We start from the raw sequence: 17,022 nt of genomic DNA on the forward strand, positions 1-17,022 counted from the left end.
TGCCAAATAACACTCCTTGGATGTATTCTGAGTGACAAACTCTAGGACACGCGTGAACACAGTGGAAATCGAAAAAATTCCATTGATGATTTTTGAAAATTCCCCGGCGAGAACGTGAATTTAAACCGAATCCCCGGCATGTTCTTAGTGACGCTATCCACAAGGACAAAGGAGCACTAGCACCTCATTCATATTAAATAATTTTCTCATAATAGGGTGAACGTATCAAAAAATTAGGTGGAAATTATCGTTTTAATGACTGTTTCTCTAATGTATTGTATGTTTCTTAAAATGTGGATGTGCTTATAGATACGTTACAAAACTCAATCAAACGGAATTCAACAAATCTATGAAAAATGACGAGCGCTGTAAAGATTTCTTTTGCTGTATAGTTTTTATAAGCATGATACGTCGCCCAAATGAATGAGTAATGTTTATAATATTAATAACAGAAACTCATCAATCAATATATTCGGGTAAATGTAGCATTCGAATAAATGTTACATATTGCTGAATGGAACAAATGGTTACATTTCAGTACAGGGGAGGGTTGTCCTTAACTAAACCCCTAAATTGTAAAGACCGTAACAAAACCCGGTACCTAAAATATTGTTTTTGGCGACTTCAGCATTGAACAGTATAGTGACTCTTTTACTACGTTTTTTACCGGTTGGTGTGAGAGAAATACATGAAACCTACGAAGAATTTTTTTCTAAAACTATGCAAAGATGATTACAACACACTCAGAACACATAATATAAAACTATTAATACTAATAATCGTACATTCATACATTCATCACAATAACAGATGGTCTCATCGTCACAATCGAACGAGCAAGCCCGACTCCTGGCATTATGTCGATTGTAGGTGCCAGGTTCTCCTGCTGCTTGATCACCGTATTGCTCACAATCACTATCGGCAACGCCGGGTTCAGTATTCGCTCCTGCTCTATTGCGTCGATATTTTCGCCGTGGTCTCTTCAAACGCCACCAATCCTTCAGCCATGACCACTCCATCGTAAATTGAACCAATGGTTCTTCACTTCACTTCTACAAAACACTTATCTAGATTTACACATTTTCGATGATTTCACCTAGTTCTTCAGACGTAAGCAGATCACTCAATATAAATCACAGCACTATGTTGACAAATTTCATTAATGGTCAAGGCACTTGAACTAGATTTTGCAGCTTCGCGCACAACTCAGTCTATACAGAGATTAGAAACAAATCTTCCATTGACCGCAAGGATTGTTTTGAACACGTCGTCGCACTTGTATAATTTCAGTTCACAACAGAAATTTTAGCACCCGTTTGCAAGGAGGTAACATTTTTCACACCACGAGTAAGTAAACAATGTGCACACCAATATGTGATTGATAAAAAACAACAGATGCTATCAGTACTCGCAAAAGAGGCGATAAACTTCTGGCTAATTGATGCAAATTCTCCGTTGTAGTTATATTAAATTGGGGAAGGAGAACACCATTATTTTATCTGGTAGATCGATGTATTTTAAACTATAGATCAAACAATTTCAGAAAACAAAACAATTTCGTTGAAAAGATGACATTTTGCATTGAAAAAATTGTGGCTGTTTTTTGGTTCGTTTTTTTTATGTTCATTTGTGAGTTACAAGGTGTTAAAATAGCAAGACAACAAAGAAAAAAAATGATACATTTTACTTTTGAGGCATTCCATCAATCAAACAAAACCATTTTAATTTCATATTTTAGATTATGCTGAAACTTTTCCAACTTGTTCGGCAATCATATTTTCGGTTCGGTTCATATTTTAGATTATGCTGAAACTTTTCCAACTTGTTCGGCAATATGTACGATACCATTTTACGGTATTAGTTTTTTATATACGATCTCGACTATATCTTGGAAAAGAGATCATACAAAAATCATTCATTTCGAAAAATAAACTTTAACGCCAAAACGGGTTATTTGATCAAAATATTGTTTTAGGCAAAGTTATAGATTATAATTTTGCAATCTGGGAAAAGTAAACACTGAAAAAAACATAAATTTTGACACAATAAAGCTCACATTGTCTGGTTTTTCATTTGATCCTGGGCAAATGAAAAATGATTTTTATGGCATTTTAAAATTTGCACGTTTTTACAAAAAAAAAATCGAACCCAAAAACTATAATACCTTCGAAATTCTCAGAGGAATATTTGGCATTTGTATACTCCTACAAAAATAATGTTTTCTTGTGAATTTCTGTTCCAAATAAAAAAAAGTTTGCAGAATGTGTCAGTCGCGATAATCTACATACTTAAATGTTACAATTTGAATTCATAGTAATTTTGATGACTTGTTGATAATTGCATGAGCAATTCATACATATTTTTTACGAATTAAAAAGAACATATTTTCGAGAAAAATAAATTTTATTTTAATTTTTTTTTCAATGATTTTTTTTTCAATTCTTTGATATTTTTTAATGAGAAAAAAATATTTCCTACAATTCATTCTTTAAACAACATTTGGTAGATCTTATAGTTTTTGAATGAGAAATTTGAGTTTTTTATACTTTTTTCCTAAAAATCTTAACTTAAACTTAAAATTAAACAAAACTAGAATTAGTCGTAATTTTTTGAAAGAAAACATGGAAAAGATGTTGGTAGAAAAACTTGTCTCATGCCCATCTTCCGATGCATGGGTGACTTGTTGGAAATTGTAAGGACTATTCATATAATTTTTTTTAAATACTAAAAAAAAGGTTTCGAAAAAAACACTTCTATGTTCTTCTACTTTTGGTTATGTACATTCCATCCTCGACGAGAATTTTGTAGGTATTATACTTTTTGATTTAGAAGTTTTTGTTTTTAACCCTCTTGTAATCGCGCGAATCGTAACATGTATACTCACAAACTGCGATAGATAGCTATTGCTATTGTGTATTCTTAGGTGTTATTGGTATTTATTTAAAGAAAAAGATATAATTGAATGAAAAAACTCCAGAAAATATTTTTTCTTTGACTTCGTTCAGTTTTAATAGTCATTTAATTCAACCTCCTCATTGATTTTCCATCACTCTTTGGCGCTATAGTTCATTCTCTGAAATAGTACCATTTTTACATAAGCCCTTTTCAAAAATTTATCGTGATCGTATTTCAAAAACTGCTGTAAAATGGCATCGTACCTAGTGACAAGTTTACAAAGTTTCAGCTAAATCAAAAATATGAAACTAAATTACAAATTTAAATTTAAATTCTTCGAAAATTCGTGTTAATTGGTGAAATGTCTCTTTTATCAATCACGCTAAATGATGGCGATTCCACTGCTGTTATTGTAACATCAACTATGCCCTATGGTCTGGTCGGCCAATTCTCGTCTAGTATGATCTCCATGGAGGTCCTGATGCATGAACTTTACAGTCCGTACCTCGCAACAAAGAATTTCTAGCAGTTCATTTCTATGGTGAACGATTTTGCTGGTGAAAAGTTTGCCTCAAGAGAAGCTTTTGAGAATCGACTTTCACAGCTTTCTACCAATGGGGTTCGAAGTAGACAACAAATTAGTGAACGGAACGGGGCATATTTAACATGAATAGGATTTTTCGAAATTGTGCTCCCGTTGCCGAGTGGCTAGCATCACACCTAACATACCGGGGGTTCGGGTTCGATTCCCGTTCTGATCGGGGAATTTTTCGTCAAAGAAATTTCACTCGTATTCTAGAGCTTGCCACTACAGAATGCATTCAAGGCGTGTTATTCGGCATAGAAATCTAATTAGTTGAGATAAAAATGACGCAAGTAATACTACGTTGAGACGGCGAAGTTCCACTAGAAACGTTAGTGCCATTTAAGAAGAAGAAGGGATTTTTCGAACCATGCGGAATAAATCCACTAAAGTTATGTTGAAATAATGGAATTCCGTATATCACACCTAATATCATGTTGTTTGTTACATTACAAGGAATACATATGACATGGCATCCGATGCTGCTTCTGGAGAATGTATGCATCGATGTCATTTAGTAAATTACCAGGAAATCTGGAGGAATTACTAAGAAGAACATGTTTATAAACTCTAGTGAATTGATCGATAGTTGCTGTTTGTATTATATTCCAAATTACAAGTTCGTAATCACTTATGATCGCTCGAGGGGAGATTTTTAGTTTTGTTTTCCAATGCCATGATCAGATGAATAGAAAAAAATCATGTAAATACAACAAGGAAACAGAAGCGCGAGGTTGTGGATGATTAATCAACAGTGACTGTAATCCGTACGGAGTATCTGTGTTTTGTCATCTGTATTGTTCGGAGAATATCGGAGAACACAGATGACAAAACACAGATACTCTGTACGGATACCAATATGTCTCGAAATCAACATTCGCGCCATAATTGTCTTCACTCAGTCGTACTTTAACCTTGGAATAACACGAATTCTTTATACAGAAGCGAAGCTAGGTAATTGTTCTATCAAAACAATGACATCAAACAAAATTATTGCATGATGTGTATTGATAACGAATTTCCCGTTACTCGTTTGATGCGACTGATGCCAACTGTTATCTCCCAATGCGAACGGATTGTCTAAAATGAATGAATATGTGTCCACCAATTTTGCTATCGATTTATATTATACACTTTGTGAACAAATATTCGATCCTCTCTTTTCATATTCACAAAACCATACTTCTACACATGTGATTCCGCGACAAAATGCGTATTGCCTTCAGGCTATTTTCGTAGTAATTAGATCTTCGTCATTCAGTTAACATTCCTAGCACACACGACATCTTCCATTCACGATTGCATCGCTTCGATTTTCATCTCACGTGGTTCACAATTTTACTCCGATTAAATGCCATTTCACAAACAAATACACCCTTGCGTTAAATTAGGTACACATTATTTATCAGCACTTTACGGGATGGAATCTCGGCAAGCGTTATCTCTCTCACTTCACGAATATTGAGCGATTGCTTCATTCGAATAAATCACTAATTGAAAATACTGTTCGAAACAAATCCCAAACATCACGTCTCTGCATCTTTCCAAATACACGTCTTTCCAGCGCGATTCTTTTTACTATAATGAAGAGAGTGTCAATAACGCGGCTCTAAGTTTGGTTTCGTTCATATTACAAACACTTTGGTGGAATAGAGTTGCCTACACACCATCTCAGATAATATGATACGGAAAAGTGACGACGCAATTCATAACCATATAATTCGTCCACGCATGTGAATCATAAACAATTAAACAAATTGGATTCAATCATTTCGTGTCTTATTTCGCATTTATACTTAATGAAGGAACGAGAAATCGATCTCGAATAAAAAAAATCTGTTGAATGACCAGGGATTTTTCTCTGAAATTCGTGTGCATTTTAGAATTCCTTGTTCATATTTTCGATGTTCGTAAAACGTAGCTTGACACTTTCGATACCATGTGTGCTACTGTGAACATGGTGATTCAAATTTCCGTGCTGCGTACGCACTGTAGCATACGAAATTTAGCCTGATGAAACCGACTGTGGTGTGTCACGTGGCACACAATCTACTTCCAATGTCAAGGTTAATTTCGAAAAACAAATAGCATAAACAGAGAGACTTTGAACCGGTGGAATAAATGAGTGTTTCTATAGAATCACAAAACATTAAGTTGAGAACATATTTTGATGTGTACGCTATTTTGACAGTTGACAGTTTAATTTGCCTTTTCACCATGAATAGACTGACCTTATCTTGGCCTGACTGATCTTAACAACGCCTTTTAACAACTCATCGCACTCTTTGTCCGTTTTATGGTCGACATAATCTTCCATAGTCAATAGAGGGTGTACGTAGCCAAATTGATTGCTAGTCTGCTTGGTAGCGAACGATCGTGAGTTAAACATTCCAGCCAAGGTAACCGTATACCGGAAAGCATGTTCAAATAAAAATTTCAAAAAGTTATCTTCCGAATGAAGTCAACTTTTCTGCAATTATCACCATTTATTTGTACATTATTTCAATATAAAGTTTATCAAAAAAAATATCCCGTATCAGAATGGGTTCAGGGCTTTTTTGTCTAATCGCTTCATGGTAATGGGGTGTTATTCCGAGAGTCGCTTCACGGCGTTACAGTCAATTTGCGCACGTGTCGGTACTCTAGAAATCGATGTAAGTAAAACAATGCCAGGTGCAATAAACTATGTTCATTTGTCATTGTACTTCCGAGTCACCCGACTATTCGAATTGGGAGAGAATTGTCATGTAACTTCGAAGGGAAAAATCTCATTTATACCGACTTGACTCTCAGAATTACCCCCTAATGCCACGTAACCTCAAAATAAACCCACTTAGAATCCGGGGTTTTCATTTCATAACAGCGCTCCTAGGGATCAGTTCTGTAATGTATAGACAATATTTTATTTTGAAAGTGTTCCTTTCAGTGGTGAATTTTTCGTAACGATTTGGTTTTCAAAAGTGGCATGTCATAGAAGCTAAGTGGAGAAAATTGATCTCGGACATCCAAAATTCGGAGAATCGTGTATATTTTCGTAAACGTAGCTACATTTTAACGAATTACGGACAATCATGTCAGGCCAACCAGCAATGGTTGATTGCTGGTTGGGCTGACATGATTGTCCGTAATCGGACGCTGGGGCAAAATCTGGTGGTAAATTCTTGGAAATTCAATAGGTTCTACCGAAGTATCAAGAATGCTTTACTCATGGACGACGAAATGAACGCACGGTACATTTTGGCCAGCTCCCAGGACAAGTAACACGGGAAGATATCACAAGCATGTTCAATTTCGTTCCCGCTGACAAATTTGCTGTTGCTGATCGAGGTTTTCGCTACAAACGGACTCAAAGATGTACAAGCGCCCGAAATCCTCGGATTTCCCGTCAAAAGTTCCACATCCCTTTTTTTAGCAAATGCCTGGCCGGGTAAGGGAGTAAAAGTGCCCCCAAACCAAATCACTAGCTGTATGGCAAATATTGTAAAGGATATTAAATAAGAAATTTTGGCGGTTTATTTGAACCGGAATTTGATTATCACTCACCACAAAAGAAATCGCTGACATGTGAAGACCTAGGATAGCAAATAAGTTTTCTATCTAACGATAGCACCCCTCTCTCATACACATACATATTGAATTTGCATTTTTTTTCTTCACACATCTACAGGTAACATGTGAAGTAGTTTCATTAATTCATCAGTTCATTTGTCTCATTCAAGAATTCATAACTTTGAATTCTGGAAATCAGATATTGAATGTCGTATCTCGAACATCGTATTTCATTTCAGATATCATAATCAGGTACTGGTTAGCAACGGCAAAACAAACGCGTAGTATAAAATTAAATATGTTTGCATATTGATCAGGCCCTGTGTTATTCGTGCAAAGTAGTGTAGGTTTGATGCTTACTGTGTGTTGCGAGTGATTTCAGTTTTTGGATGTTAGGATCAAGACTTATATAATTCAGACTTTTGCCTTATGTAATTCTTCGATTTATTAATTAATTAATTCTTCAACCCTTTATTAAGTTTCAAATCACAAATCATATGGTTCAATATAACGGAATATATGGTGGGTCGATTGGTTACAGAGGTTCTCTCGGTTGCAATCTCGGGTTTCCCGCAGAAGGCCCTCCGCCGTCGCGATTAGATTCCTAATCGTGACGGCGAGTGATGTCATTGCAAGGGGCCTGATGGGGTGACCGGGAGGGCTCGATTGTTACTAGAGAGGTTTTTTTTCGGTGACCTTCTCAGGTTTTCCAAAAATAACCAGATTAAAGTTGCGATACAGAGAGCCTGATTACGAGCGTCACTTCACGGTGAGAGCGAGAATATTTATATGCAAGGTTTCATACACTTCATCTCGTTTTCGCCGTGGGGTGATGTTCGTGATCAGGCCCGAAGTAGGCGTGATGAACAGCGAAACATATCGCCGAGTCGATTGGCCTTGGAGGAGTTCTCTCGGTTACCTTCTCAGGTTTCCCAAAGTTATTTTTCTGCGATGAAATTTCGACTACAATAATCAAATAACAATAGCTGGTCCAATAAATTGTTTAGACTTTCCTTCTCAGGTAACTTAAAGATAATCTCTGCTACGCGTTGTGACACATGAAGTTTTTGTTTCGTCAAGTAGTCAATAGTTCGCGTTTACATAATCACATCACTTACCGCAGTGAATCCTGATTTTTCTTAACCATTCCCACTAACAACTATCCCTTCCATGATGAACGCTAGGGAACCACGCTATAGAGGCGACCCTTCTGGCCTTCGGGCGGCGAATATCATACTAACATTCCTTCCCTTCCCCTGGTGACTGTAAGGACGTGGCCGGCGTCGTTATTGACCATTTAAAGCTCGAATTACCGAAAATTGCACAACAAGAATGATTGGCTAGTCCCAAGCGTCATTCTGTGTGTTCTTTGTGCAATTTAGTTGGTTCAGGTCAATCACGGAGAGCAACTACGAATTGTACAGTCTACCCAAGCTCAAGCTCAAGAAGTAAATCGTAGAAGAATCAAACTGACTTTGTGAGCAAGGTTGCTTGTACACCGTCAAATCATTTTCTGCCTCGGATCTCGGGTCCTTACACTGCAAGGACCAGAGATCATTCGCAGCCTCAAAAAACTGGATCAAACTTTTGTCAGAAGGTCTTTGAAAAGTGGTGATTGTTCTCAAGCTATGGTCCACGCATATAACATGTCTTGCATCTCCGAATACGTCTTTCCCGGTTGCCACATTGTGTATGGCTAGATGATCATTTCATGTACCTGTCCATACATCTGCCGTCAAAGAAATAGTCAAAGGAATCATAAACAGCCTACCCAGCAAACATTAAATCGTGTGACGTGGCATATTATAAGTCATATATAAAGTGGTATCGAATCACAATCGTATATAATGTCGATCAAAGTATAACGATTGTATATCTACAATGGAATAAAATGCGGGAAATATTAGGCTGTCAAATAAGTCCTGCGGTATTTCCGCGAGGTGTCGTTGTAAGCGCGTAATTCTAGTTGTATTCATTGTATCGAGTCATACTATAGCTTGTTGGAAAGGTATTTTTGCGCGCTATAATATAGTCCTTGACAGTGTTTTGTTTGGTTAGATCGTTCGTGGGTTATAGTGTCGCAAATATGGAGCAAAATAAAGAGAAAATCCGACATATTTTACAGTACTACTATGACAAAGGCAAAAATGCATCTCAAGCTGCCAATAAAATTTGTGCAGTTTACATTTCCACCGCACAACGATGGTTTCAACGTTTTCGTTCTGGTGTAGAGGTCGTCGAAGATGCGCCACGCTCCGGAAGGCCTGTCGTCGAAAATTGCGAGAAAGACCGGCATAGTAGCAGCCGTAGCATCGGCCAAGAGCTGGGGATAAGTCATCAAACCGTTATTAACCATTTGAAGAAGCTTGGATTCACAAAGAAGCTCGATGTATGGGTGCCACACATGTTGACGCAAAAAAACATCTTTGACCGTATCGACGCATGTGAATCGCTGCTGAATCGCAACAAAATCGACCCGTTTCTGAAGCAGATGGTGACTGGCGATGAAAAGTGGGTCACTTACGACAACGTGAAGCGCAAACGGTCGTGGTCGAAGCCCGCTGAAGCGGCTCAGACGGTGGCCAAGCCCTCATTAACGGCCAGGAAGGTTCTGCTGTGTGTTTGGTGGGATTTCAAGGAATAATCTATTATGAGCTGCTTCCCTATGGCCAAACGCTCAATTCGGACCTGTACTGCCAACAACTGGACCGCTTGAAGGTAGCACTCATGAAGAAGAGGCCATCTTTGATAAACAGAGACCGCATTGTCTTCCATCAGGACAACGCCAGGCCACACACTTCTTTGGTGACGCGCCAGAAGCTCCGGGAGCTCGGATGGGAGGTTCTTTTGCATCCGCCGTATAGTCCGGACCTTGCACCAAGTGACTACCACCTGTTTTTTGTCCATGGCGAACGAGCTAGGTACCGATCGGGGATCATTCCTACGATCTTCAATGCAAAGTATGGGCGTGTCAATTGTGATAATATGTACTTTACTGATGGTTCCTCTATGAATGAGTCCACAGGATTTGGAGTGTTCAACGAAATTTTTAGCACCTCCCACAGTCTTCAGAATCCTTGCTCTGTGTATATTGCTGAATTGGCAGCAATACATTGGGCGCTGGACAGCGTCGCCTCACGACCTGTTGAACACTATTACATTGTAACGGATAGTCTTAGCTCTGTCGAAGCTATCCGTTCAGTGAGGCCGGAAAAGCACTCGCCGTACTTCCTTGAGAGAATACGAGAAATTTTGAGTGCTTTATCCAGACGCTGTTATGTCATTACCTTTGTCTGGGTCCCTTCACATTGCTCAATTCCGGGTAACGAGAGGGCTGACTCATTGGCAAAGGTAGGTGCAATTGAAGGCGATATTTATCAGCGTCAAATCGCTTTCAATGAATTTTATTCTTTAGTCCGTAAAAATACCATCGCTAACTGGCAACGTAAATGGAACGAAGATGAATTGGGCCGGTGGTTTCACTCGATTATCCCTAAGGTTAGCCTCAAACCATGGTTCAAAAGTCTGGACTTAAGTCGGGACTTTATTCGCACCTTCTCTCGACTCATGTCCAATCACTGTTCGCTACTCTTTCGTTTTAATCTTGCCGATGGCAATATCTGTGCTTGTGGCCAAGGTTACCACGACATCGAACACGTTGTTTGGTCGTGCGAGGAGTATCTTGTTGCCAGATCGAATTTAGAAAACTCTCTTCGAGCTAGAGGAAGGCAGCCCAATGTGCCGGTATGGAGGCGAATGAACTGCAAAGTTTAAAGCCTCTTAAAAACAAAGAAACAACAAATGTGCCGGTGAGAGATGTGTTAGCTGGTTTAGACCTTGATTACATGTCCCAAATATATGTCTTCCTAAAAGCTATCAATCTTCGTGTGTGATTGTCCTTATATCCTTATATTCTCCTTTTCCTTTCCCTTCGCGAGAAATCAAATCCCTTCTTACTAACAATAGAATAAGGTGAAATGTAAATACATGTTAGATATAAGATAGGCTTAAGAATTGAGTATGATGAATGTGAGTGCGAATGTGAGTGTGAACATTGTCAACATATCCTTATATCCCATCCTTTTCCTGAAACAAAATGTCACCCTTCTAAACTCGAGCAAGCCGCGAGTAATCGGTTCTCTACTTCATTAACATTAGAATTAATAAAAAATGTTTATATATACTTGTAACTATACAAATAGGAGTTTGGCTCCTTTAAACTTATGTAACTGGGCCTGTAAAAATAAACGATTAAAAAAAAAAACGAGCTAGGTAGTCAGAAGTTAGCCACAAAAGAGGCCTATGAAAATTGGCTATCCGAGTTTTTTGCCAATAAGGAAGCGAGCTTCTATAATAGGGGTATTATGAATTTGACATCTCGTTGGGAACAAGTCATCGAACAAAACGGCGCATATTTGACTTAAAACAGATGATTGTAACTAATTTTATGAACAAATGAAAATTAAAAAAAAATACCGCAGGACTTTTTTGACAGCCTTATATGATTTTATTTTATACGAAAGATTAAGTCGTGATTCAGTATAACAAGCATCGGTTTTCTGACACACACACTATCGTAAAATCAGTCTAATCGACATCCTACATGTATATCATGAAGATGCAGTTCGTGAGCCGCATAAACGTATATTCGTATAAACGTATCGATGTTGTACTGCAAAAAATCGTGTTACAATCGTGTTTCTTTGTCAAATAACACGTCTTGAGCTCTTGAATATGCGTGATACGTGAGTACAAGTCGAAAGAATATTATTTGACGAATGATCCATCCGAACAGAAGCGTAAACGAATCTGAACCTCTGGCATGATATGTGTGATGTTATACACTCAGCCGCAGGAGCACACACATCAAGATTGTTGATGTCTATTCTGCTTCACAAAGCCGCCCGAAAAAATGTCTAAGAGTTACAATGTCAGACAAAACATTAAGACCACTGCTCAAGCAAAAAAATAAAGTGATAAAACTTTGGGAAAAATAATCCAATCCAGTTCAATCCATTCATAATCATTTATTTGCATTGTTCGACGAAATTTATAGCATATGTAGTTAAAACAATAGTCTTTTTTTAGAAATGCGTATTAAGCATATTTAATAGCTGAAATGACGCAACAAAAATTAGGACATATTCTTCTGTTCGGCTGTTTCGAGTGTTCTTTCGACCGAATTTTGAACAAAATTTGTTATTTCTCGGTGGCATTTTGTGTTGTCGGATCCTGGTAAATTTTATCATGTAAACAAGAAGTATGTAAGGTTTTAGTTCTCGAATTCTAGTTGCAGTTGAGTCGCGCCCATAATTGCACGGAAACACAGGGGATGGTCATCCGCAAAATGTACAAAGGTAGGCAGCAGCCAACTCGAAATCGCAGAGTATTTGGGACGATCCAAAACCTTCGTGTCGAATGCCCTCCACGACCGCAAAAATCCGAAACGACTGGACGCCCAAGGAAAACGACCGCGAAGGATGACTCTGCCATAAAGCGAGCCTCCAAGAAAGATCCCTTCAAGGCTGAAGTTCGCGAAATACCACTTCGATTGGATCGGTCCAGATTGCATGGTCAGATGAGACGAAGGTAAATCTCATTGTCTCGGACGGAAAAACTTGGGTCCATCTCCCTATAGGCTGCGCTTACATGCCACAGTATACCACGAAGACATTCAAGCATGGAGGAGGGAACATTATGGTGTCCTAATCCTAAGGGATGTTATGCTGCTACACGTTGAGTGAGAGATGTCCTTGAAATAGCAGTTCATGCAGAATAACGATCCGAAGCACACCGCCAAGACCTCAAAAAGTGGTTCCAGGATAACAAAGTCGTCGTCATGGAGTAGCCAGCGCAGTCAGTCACCGGATCTGAACCCTATAGAGAACCTATGAGATCGAGAAAAGGTCGGTGAACACGGAGAAGTTGAAGAATAAGCAGCAACTGTGCGATAGGATTCAAGCTTGTTAGTACGCCATCTCGGTAATCACGTACCAGAAGCTGGTGGACTCCATGCCGAACCGGGTGCGTGAAGTGATGCGTAAAAAAGGTTACACGACCAAGTACTAACCCTAGAAACTTTTCACGGCATGAACTTTTTTGTTTTTATTCAAACAAACAAGAGAGTGTGCTCGATGGATCTTTATGTGTATCATATGATGATTCTACATGGTCAGGACAACGTCATTCTACGATGTCGTGTGCAATGCCAACAATATATGTTCGACATGTATGCGAAGGTATAGAGCTAACGACTGCCATTTTGTACGACACAATCGACAAAAGCGGGGTGAGGAAGAATAAATTCACTTCCGAGACGCTATCATAAGCAAAGCCGACACAGCCTTTGCTATTGCCAGGCCAAAACTCAATTCATTGTAATGACATTACACCACGGGTGTTCAAGCAAAACATGAAGTCCGGCCGGATTCGGTCCCACATATTGCTGGATGAATATGGTTGAATGGAAGAAGCGAATAATCTCATACACACATTTTCAGTTTGGTTATTCGCCCTGAGGAAATTGATTGTGTAATTCCCTCAGAAATTTCAGACCCGTCTACTGATCAACTACTCACCCGTATTCTAAAATCAGATCAAGTCAGAGGTACCCGATCGGATCGTAGTTTTGCATTCCGTAATCCGTTTGACTCAAGTCCAATCGAGTTGTGCAAATATGGCAAATTCCCCACGCATTTCGAGATAGACGGCACTAAGGTTCATGTTCCATTTTTGTAAAGCGTAGTTGAGGTAATAATGTTCGTTCAAATTTTAACCGATTAAAATAGCTTCCGGGTCCGCCAATCTGAGAGAGAGTAAATTGCTCCACGAATACGGATAAACTATTGTGACGCTTGTTTTACGATAAGGCAAGGTTGCCAAATTTGCATAGAACTATTGAATTTAAGTCGATCGGATTTCAGAATGCAAAAGTTGATGTCGATCGGATCTTGAAATCATATTTCAAACTGATCTGATTCCAGAATATGGGTGACTGTTTGATATTGTAGCTACAAACATGGTTTCAGGCCATCAAACTTTTCTCGCCTTGCTTGTCAGATGGAATATGTACAAAGCGTTTATCTAAAGATTCCCCCAACGACGCGGTTACGAGCGTAGGTGGATATCGAATATATTAACGAAGAATACTGATGACAGACAATCATTCACACATATCAACAGCGCAGAGTGGTACAACAACAGGCTCAGTTGAGCAAAACATGCAATGCTCATATTAACTCTCCTGTACTCGCGCGCAAAATCATAACACGTACACTTGCGCACGGTGTCACAGAACGAAAATTGAACTTCTCTGTAATGTTGCCATTGTGTATTTTTCATGCTTTATTGGCATTTATTTGAAGAAGAGGGTATGATTGAATGGAAAAACTCCAAAAAATATGTGTTCTTCGTCTTTATTATGTTTTAATAGTCATCTAATTCAGCCTCCTCAAAACAGAGTAATTTTTGATACTCCAACACAAATATCGAAACTCGATTTTTTTCAATTTTTTAAAAGTGAGCAACTGAATATATTCAGTTCATGGAAGTATAAAGAGCTATAAAATAACATAAAAACGTATCAATCGATTTTGGTTTCATTGGAGTATGAATCAGACTATAGCATAACTGCATGCTCGAAACAAACATATTTTTTACATTTCATGCAGTTGTTGCGTGTTTTCGGGTCTTTTATCGAAGAGAAGAATGTATAACGACCTTCTAGATAATTATTAGATGATAAAGATTCTGGAATATGAAGTTTGCATATTTCTAATATTCTTTGTCTCTGTATTCTTGGTAAACTAAAATTTAATACCTTAATGGAGCTAATATTAATAGATGGGGCATAAAAATATGATAGAAAAGGATTTCTAGTAACTTCCTTTTTTTCTTGTTTTCTTGACGATATTTTTCATTATAAAAATATTTCCGAAACTGTAATTGTTAGAAGTTACCGTAAGTCACCGATTAATTTATAGTTTACTGTTTGCAATTCTTCTACAAGTGAAATTCTTTCACAAGTGTGTATATGTATGACCATTATATTTAGCGAATAACTATACGAAAGTCAAACATTTATATTTTGCTTTTGAACGACTTTTCTAACGACGAATATATCGACGAATAGTTAATATATGGATCCGTTCAATCCAGTTACAAAAGGAACTGAAATCAAATAAGAATAGTCCGGTAATGATCTTATGCATTATATTTTATAAATATTCCACGCCACTAACATTAATTTATACATTTCATTCAAATTCATTTCAAATTCAGAATACCGGTTAACACTCCTATACTCGCGCATAGGTCTGTGAGACCGTAAATTCAATAATTCGTTAATTTCTCAGTAAATTTCAAGTACAGTGTTAGTACAAAGGCAACTTGTGTCACTTTTTTGACGCGAGTATAGGAGTAAATTTTTTGGACAAGTGACCTTTTCCTATTTTAGAATATTGTTCAAGGAAATGTATAAATTGGGGTTAGTGGCGTGGAATATTTATAAGATTATTACCGAACTATTCTTATTTGATTTTTGATTCTTTTTGTCATCAGATTGAACGTATTCATATATTATTCGTTGTTATATTAACACGCGCAAAAGAAAACTAAAGATATTTGACTTTCGTTTAGTTATTCACTAAATACAATGGTCATACATATACACAATTAAAGAAATGCACTTGTGGAAGAATTGTCAACTGTAAACTAAAAACTAATCGGTGGCTTATGGTTATTTTTTACAGTTACAGTTTCGGGGATATTTTTCATAATATATGGGCTGAACAGTATCGACATAAATATGTCACCCTTCTAAACTCGAGTAGACCGCGAGTAATCGGTTTTCTACCGTACTAACCTTAGATTTAATAAAATTTTTATGTATATTTGTAAAAATATACTTAAGAATTCGGCTCCTTTAAACTTATGTAACTGAGCCTGTAAAAATAAACGAATTTAATAAAAAAAAACAGTATCGACAAGAAAAAAAAGTGGAGGAAAATTATTTTTTGTGCCCCATAAAAAACAGGTATTAATTCTTAGTTTACCAAGGACACAGAGACAAATAATATTAGATACAGTAAAACCTGTTTTTGTGCGGTTTTTTTGTGCGATTTTTTTTGACGTAGAACTACGTCTTTCATTAAGGGTGCCAAATCAGAAAACAGGTCACGTTTTTATGAAATAAAGTTAACGTTAATAACTATTTTTGCCGCGAACGGATTTTGGCGATTTACATACTAAACGAATCGGAAATTCCCTAAGATTTGTTTAATATGCTATACATTAGAATCCCCTGGTTTGCAAATGGTTAAAATTCATGAAAACGTTTCCATTAAGCGTTTCCATTTTCCCATACATTTGTTCTGTCTATTTCTGTGCTTTCCCGAACAGAGCTGTCAATAACGAGCAACTTATCGACGACCAACGGAGGGAAATCGTAGGATTTGAAGTCTCCGTGAACAAAGGAAAAGTAGAAGAATGAAGGGGAATACTTGCCTAGAGTATAAACAGTGGATCTCGCTGAGGCCAACTTTCATTCGGCATCGGACTGTTGAGCAATCCAGTTCACTTTGCTTTCGCTGTGCTTCGATCTAAGATTGGACCCCACCAGTGGTAATCCAACTTGGATATCGTCGTGTGGTTTTTTCAGTTCGTTTTTCGCGTTATTCATGTCGTGTGTTTTTCTTCTTTCCGCGTCATAAATTTGACGCTTCGCGTAGTGTATGATGAGCAAGAAGAAGAGGAAGGCAGGCTCGAGCCCTGCAAAAAATGAACGCATTGCCAGGGGTAATAAAATTTCGAGGCAAGCGTCATTTAATGATGCACGCGATGTTGGTGCAGTGAAAATCGCTCGTACTGAACCGAACCTTCACGAGTGTGACACCGCATCGAACAGCAACGAAGTAGGCGACTTCGGCGCGTCAGACGAAAATGTAAGCGCCGTTACCCAGGCAGTTGCCAAAATCAAGCACCCCCCGCTGGTGGTG

At 37.9% G+C, this 17,022-nt stretch overlaps 1 protein-coding gene across 18 annotated transcripts in view; it reads right to left on the reverse strand.

Moving 5' to 3' along the window:
- The window catches only part of LOC129763297 (inositol hexakisphosphate and diphosphoinositol-pentakisphosphate kinase), a 64,261-nt gene that overhangs the window by 42,119 nt on the left and 5,120 nt on the right, over nucleotides 1–17,022 (reverse strand). For 5 of the 18 annotated variants that reach the window (XM_055762218.1, XM_055762216.1, XM_055762212.1 and 2 more), the window contains exons 1-2: nucleotides 4,662–5,067; nucleotides 786–1,211 (exon numbers count right to left, since the gene is read on the reverse strand). The exons of 1 other annotated variant lie outside the window; for it this stretch is intronic. In XM_055762218.1, coding sequence (XP_055618193.1) covers nucleotides 786–1,019 — 234 coding nt within the window. In that variant the 5' untranslated portion in view covers nucleotides 1,020–1,211; nucleotides 4,662–5,067. Of the gene's footprint in view, nucleotides 1–785; nucleotides 1,276–4,661; nucleotides 5,073–17,022 lie in introns of those variants that run through there. 12 more of the 18 variants (XM_055762215.1, XM_055762211.1, XM_055762214.1 and 9 more) reach the window with 9 other exon arrangements.

Source organism: Toxorhynchites rutilus, chromosome 1 (genome assembly GCF_029784135.1).
Source record: "Toxorhynchites rutilus septentrionalis strain SRP chromosome 1, ASM2978413v1, whole genome shotgun sequence".
Lineage (NCBI taxonomy): Eukaryota > Metazoa > Arthropoda > Insecta > Diptera > Culicidae > Toxorhynchites > Toxorhynchites rutilus.